At 40.8% G+C, this 6,272-nt stretch overlaps 1 protein-coding gene across 1 annotated transcript; it reads left to right on the top strand.

The window, feature by feature from the left end:
- Positions 1–1,321: 1,321 nt before the first annotated feature.
- On the top strand, positions 1,322–2,397 carry LOC142098037 (uncharacterized). The gene is made up of 3 exons (XM_075180459.1): positions 1,322–1,370; positions 1,560–1,658; positions 1,781–2,397. The coding sequence occupies exons 1-3, from the start codon at positions 1,322–1,324 to the stop codon at positions 2,395–2,397; spliced, it is 765 nt and encodes a 254-aa protein (XP_075036560.1).
- The last annotated feature ends 3,875 nt before the right edge of the window (positions 2,398–6,272 follow it).

The following is a 6,272-nucleotide window of genomic DNA, read 5'->3' as shown; positions in this document are numbered from 1 at the left end:
CATAATAAAGTTATTTATTATTTTATTAGGTTTTACATCAAAATTTAATCAAACATATTTGTGTATGTATGTACATACATCATCACCATTTTTTTTTTTTTAGTGCCACAGATTCCGCAGCACTGTATCGAGAAATCACTCACATCAGTCCCTGCACCATTGGAGCTTACAGTCTAAATTCACACACACAGACACTAGGGTCAATTCCAATAGCAGTCAATTAACCTACAAGTGTGTGTATATATATATATCTATATCTACATATACACATACATATCTACATATACACATACATATTTACATGTTTATAATTTTGTAATAGTAAGATAGAAATGTATATCATTTGTCTAATAATACCAGGGAATTGATGTTACACTTGTTACTATAATTATTGCATGCAATTAATATATATCAAAAAAATATTCTTCGAATGTAAAATGTAAGTTGTTATTTTTGGTGCATCTAATATTTCCATAGAATTGTCCAAAAACAAAAATGTAATGTTATTGCTTCTATGCTTCTATATAACTAAAAATAAATTTTATTTTTTATTATAGGTGTGACATTGCTTATGCCAAGACAAGTCGCAGTGGAAGAAGTAGCGAGAACGGCTTCCAATCAAGGTATATATTGTGATCAAGTAGATAGAATATATTTTAAATATAGTACATTTTGCAAAGCTTATTATAATTATTTGTTACAGAAAAAGAAAGCCGTTTAACCACGTCTACTCATCCTGCCAAAACTGTTGAACCAAATAAAAAAGGTAATTATATTTGCATTGTAAAACAATATGCATAAATCTCCTTCTCTCTCTTTTACTATAACTCTCTCTTGTTATATCACTGTCGCTCTTAGGTCTATCAATGTCTCTCTCTATTTCTCTCTCTCTTTCACTATCACTCTCTCTTTTAACTGTCACTCTCCCTCTTTTTTTCTTAATATTGCTTTATCTCTCTCTATCTTTTCCTTCACTATCACACTCTCTCACTCACTATTCCTCATTGTCACTCTTGATTACTATTTAAATCCTTGCCAACAATTAATAATAGCATCTAATAGTATTTTAAAATTAACTTACAGCTCACAAGAGAAGAAGAGTGACTGAGGTACACGTCTCGGAACCTGTTGCTGATGTACAGCGAGGTAATGTTTACACAGAATTATTTTTTACTTTGGTCTTAGCAAACTTATTATTTAATGTGTAAAAAAAAAATTTCCCTTTTTATATACCCATCTAGCATAGCACTCTCTCTTTATCTCGTACTCTCTCTCTCTTTATCTAATTTATTTTTATGTATAGAAGCCCGACCCGTTGGAGATGTGTGAAGAAGGGGGAACATCAATAACCCTTGCTCATAGTCGTGAAGGTATGAAGATGTTGAAAATTGTGTGTACATAACTATCTAGCAATATAATCGTATTTTTTTTTCAGATCCATAGGAATATACATATTGTAATTGTACACATGTATCATTTTAGATAATAAAATGTCTCACATATTTTTTGGGTATTTAATAGACAAATTTTAATTTTTATTTGTTTATTATATGTTTTAGAATCCATCATCCCAAGGGAACAGGTGGTAACACCAGTATCCACCTTTTATTCTCAAGCTGCCATGGAAGAAATAGCATCTCCTGTCGGCTCAGTAACCGGTGACTAATTTTTTTTTAAATTTTTTTTATCAGAATACATGCATTTCTCAAATTATTTTAAACATGGAAATCATATGTAATATCTGAATAATTGATGTAGTATTTTTTTTTTTGTTTTACAGAGCAATTAGAACATGACAGTGAATCACTGACATTTTCGCCAGTTGACAGTTTGGTCCACGAAGATGCTGCAACAAGATTTGAGATGCTACAGCAAGCCTTCCCCAACCTTCAAGTTCCAACCACCGAAGGGGAAGGTCCATCTCAAGCAAGGGTACCTTCCACAGGCACCAGTCTTCCAACACAACTGGTGCACGGTCTGCCAGAACAAGCCACTCAGTTTCATTCCATCACAGACTTTGCCAGAAAGATGGAAGGAAGGCAGGAAACATCTCGCCGAAATATGGAAGACAGAGTTCAGAGAATTGGTGACTCGGTAGACCGTTTAACATCTGTTGTGGAAGAGGTACGAAGCTCCCGTAATACCACCAATTCGTTACTGGAGCGACTCATCACAGTGCACAGTGAAATGTCAGCATTTATTCAAGTAAATAACAACTTACAAACGCGAATGGCTGTTGCAATGGAGCAGAATACAGCAGTGTATTACCAGATTAATCAATCCATGGCACAGATGCATATGCTACAACAACAACAACAGACAATGCATCTGCAAATGCTGTCAATGCATGTAATGAATATCAGTGAAGAGTACAGGGTAATGTTTCAGTCCCATTAGCCGATTGGAACATTTCTGGATTTGTTCCCCCAACACCACAGCAGAGGACGTCATCTGCACTCCACACCCCCGTGGTGGAAGTAAGAAGAGCGGACTCAGCAAGGAGGAGATTGTTACAGGAACATCCAGAAGAGGAAATCATCAACCCCGTCTCATCTGAGGAAGAAGGGTAAGAAAATGATTAGTTAAAAGAAGCGTATAACTGATAATAGGTTAGTGACATAAAAACAAAAATATGTCATATGTACAGTAATGTCTACTTTTCTGGATTAAAAATGCATATTAGGGAGAAATCATTGTTTTTTATATTTTATTTTTTAAAGTTTCTTATATGAATGTAAATGTATCCTAATTTCTATGTTTTACATTCAATTCTAGGTAACCCAGAAGCATCGTGGATCAAAGTGCGTAGGAAGTGAAAGCAAGAGGATAACATCATCCAAAAGCATTACGTTACAATGTTATTTGGTATTTATTTATTTCTCTCTAGGATGCATGCCTGAAATGTCAGAGTCTCCGTGTGTGTCTGTCTCCGTGTGTGTGTGTGTGTGTATATATATATATATATATATATATATATATATATATATATATATATATATATATATATATATATATATATATATATATATATATATATATATATATTAGGGATGAGCGCACTCGGATTTATGAAATCCGAGCCCACCCGAACGTTGCCGATCCGAGTCGGATCCGAGACAGATCCGGGTATTGGCGCCAAATTCAAATCTGAAACTGAGGCTCTGACTCATAATCCCGTTGTCGGATCTCGCGATACTCAGATTCTATAAATTCCCCGCTAGTCGCCGCCATCTTCACTCGGGCATTGATCAGGGTAGAGGGAGGGTGTGTTAGGTGGTCCTCTGTCCTGGTAGATCTCGTGCTGTGCTGTTTAGTTCTGTGCTGTGCTGTGCTGTGTTCTGCAGTATCAGTCCAGTGGTGCTGTGTGCTGTGCTCTGTCCTTCTGAGGTCAGTGGTGCTGCTGGGTCCAGTGCTGTGTCCTGTTCTCTGTGCTTCTAAGGGCATAGTTATTTCCCCATTATTCCCAAGTTTTTTAAAAAAAAAAAAAAGTAAAAAAAAAATTACAATTAAAAATTAAAAAAAAAATATATATAATTATAACCAAATTTGCAAAACCAATCCAGCAGTATAAGTCCATTGGTACTGCAATATTACAAACTTCACACATTCTGCAGTATCAGTCCAGTGGTGCTGTGTCCTGTGCTCTGTCCTGCTGAGTTCCGTAGTGCTGCTGGGTCCTGTTCAGTCCAGTGGTGCTGTGTCCTGTGCTCTGTGCTTCTAAGGGCATAGTTATTTCCCCATTATTCCCAAGTTTTTAAAAAATAAAAAATGTAAAAAAAAAATAATATATAATAATTATAACCAAATTTGCAAAACCAATCCAGCAGTATAAGTCCATTGGTACTGCAATATTACCAAGTTCACACATTCTGCAGTATCTTGTGCTACATATAATGGAGACCAAAAATTTGGAGGATAAAGTAGGGAAAGATCAAGACCCACTTCCTCCTAATGCTGAAGCTGCTGCCACTAGTCATGACATAGACGATGAAATGCCATCAACGTCGTCTTACAAGCCCGATGCCCAATCTCGTAGTACCGGGCATGTAAAATCCAAAAAGCCCAAGTTAAGAAAAAGTAGCAAAAAGAGAAACTTAAAATCATCTGAGGAGAAACGTAAAGTTGCCAATATGCCATTTACGACACGGAGTGGCAAGGAACGGCTTAGGCCCTGGCCCGTGTTCATGACTAGTGGTTCAGCTTCACCCACGGATCTTAGCCCTCCTCCTCCCCCCCCTACAAAAAGTTGAAGAGAGTTATGCTGTCAGCAACAAAACAGCAAACAACTCTGCCTTCTAAAGAGAAATTATCACAAATCCACAAGGCGAGTCCAAGGATGTTGGTGGTTGTCAAGCCTGACCTTCCCATCACTGTACGGGAAGAGGTGGCTCGGGAGGAGGCTATTGATGATGTAGCTGGCGCTGTGGAGGAACTTGATGATGAGGATGGTGATGTGGTTATTGTAAATGAGGCACCAGGGGGGGAAACAGCTGATGTCCATGGGATGAAAAAGCCCATTGTCATGCCTGGTCAGAAGACCAAAAAATGCACCTCTTCGGTCTGGAGTTATTTTTATCCAAATCCAGACAACCAATGTATGGCCATATGTAGCTTATGTAAAGCTCAAATAAGCAGGGGTAAGGATCTTGCCCACCTAGGAACATCCTCCCTTATACGTCACCTGAATAACCTTCATAGTTCAGTGGTTAGTTCAGGAACTGGGGCTAGGACCCTCATCGGTACAGGGACACCTAAATCCCATGGTCCAGTTGGATACACACCAGCAACACCCTCCTCGTCAACTTCCTCCACAATCTCCATCAGATTCAGTCCTGCAGCCCAAGTCAGCAGCCAGACTGAGTCCTCCTCAATACGGGATTCATCCGAGGAATCCTGCAGCGGTACGCCTACTACTGCCACTGCTGCTGTTGCTGCTGTTAGTCGGTCATCTTCCCAGAGGGGAAGTCGTAAGACCGCTAAGTCTTTCACAAAACAATTGACCGTCCAACAGTCGTTTGCCATGACCACAAAATACGATAGTAGTCACCCTATTGCAAAGCGTATAACTGCGGCTGTAACTGCAATGTTGGTGTTAGACGTGCGCCCGGTGTCCGCCATCAGTGGAGTGGGATTTAGAGGGTTGATGGAGGTATTGTGTCCCCGGTACCAAATCCCGTCGAGATTCCACTTCACTAGGCAGGCGATACCAAAAATGTACAGAGAAGTACGATCAAGTGTCCTCAGTGCTCTAAAAAATGCGGTTGTACCCACTGTCCACTTAACCACGGACATGTGGACAAGTGGTTCTGGGCAAACGAAGGACTATATGACTGTGACAGCCCACTGGGTAGATGCATCCCCTTCCGCAGCAACAACAACAGCTGCATCAGTAGCAGCAACTACAAAATGGCGGCTCGTGCAAAGGCAGGCAACATTGTGTATTACAGGCTTTAATAAGAGGCACAACGCTGACAACATATTAGAGAAAATGAGGGAAATTATCTCCCAGTGGCTTACCCCACTTAGACTCTCATGGGGATTTGTGGTGTCAGACAATGCCAGTAACATTGTGCGGGCATTAAATATGGGCAATTTCCAGCACGTCCCATGTTTTGCCCACACCATTAATTTGGTGGTGCAGCATTACCTAAAGAGTGACAGGGGTGTGCAGGAGATGCTTGCGGTGGCGCGCAAAATTGCTGGACACTTTCGGCATTCAGCCAGTGCCTACCGCAGACTAGAGGCACATCAAAAAAGCATGAACCTGCCCTGCCATCACCTCAAACAAGAGGTTGTGACGCGCTGGAACTCCACCCTCTATATGCTGCAGAGGATGGAGGAGCAGCAAAAGGCCATTCAGGCCTACACAGCCACCTACGACATAGGCAAAGGAGTGGGGATGCGCCTGAGTGAAGCGCAGTGGAGACTGATTTCCGTGTTGTGCAAGGTTCTGCAGCCATTTGAACTTGCCACACGAGAAGTCAGTTCCGACACTGCCAGCTTGAGTCAGGTCATTCCCCTGATCAGGCTGTTGCAGAAGCAGCTGGAGAAAGTGAGGGAGGAGCTGGTAAGCCATTGCGATTACACCAAGCATGTAGCTCTTGTGGATGTAGCCCTTCGTACGCTTTGCCAGGATCCGAGGGTGGTCACTCTTTTAAAGTCAGAGGAATACATTCTGGCCACCGTGCTCGATCCTCGGTTTAAAGCGTATGTTGTGTCTCTGTTTCCGGCGGACACAAGCCTACAGCGGTGCAAAGACCTGCTGGTCAGGA

Source organism: Mixophyes fleayi, chromosome 7 (assembly GCF_038048845.1).
Source record: "Mixophyes fleayi isolate aMixFle1 chromosome 7, aMixFle1.hap1, whole genome shotgun sequence".
Classification (NCBI taxonomy): Eukaryota; Metazoa; Chordata; class Amphibia; order Anura; family Limnodynastidae; genus Mixophyes; species Mixophyes fleayi.
Note: the sequence above shows the minus strand (reverse complement) of the source record. Positions and strands in the feature narration are given on the sequence as shown.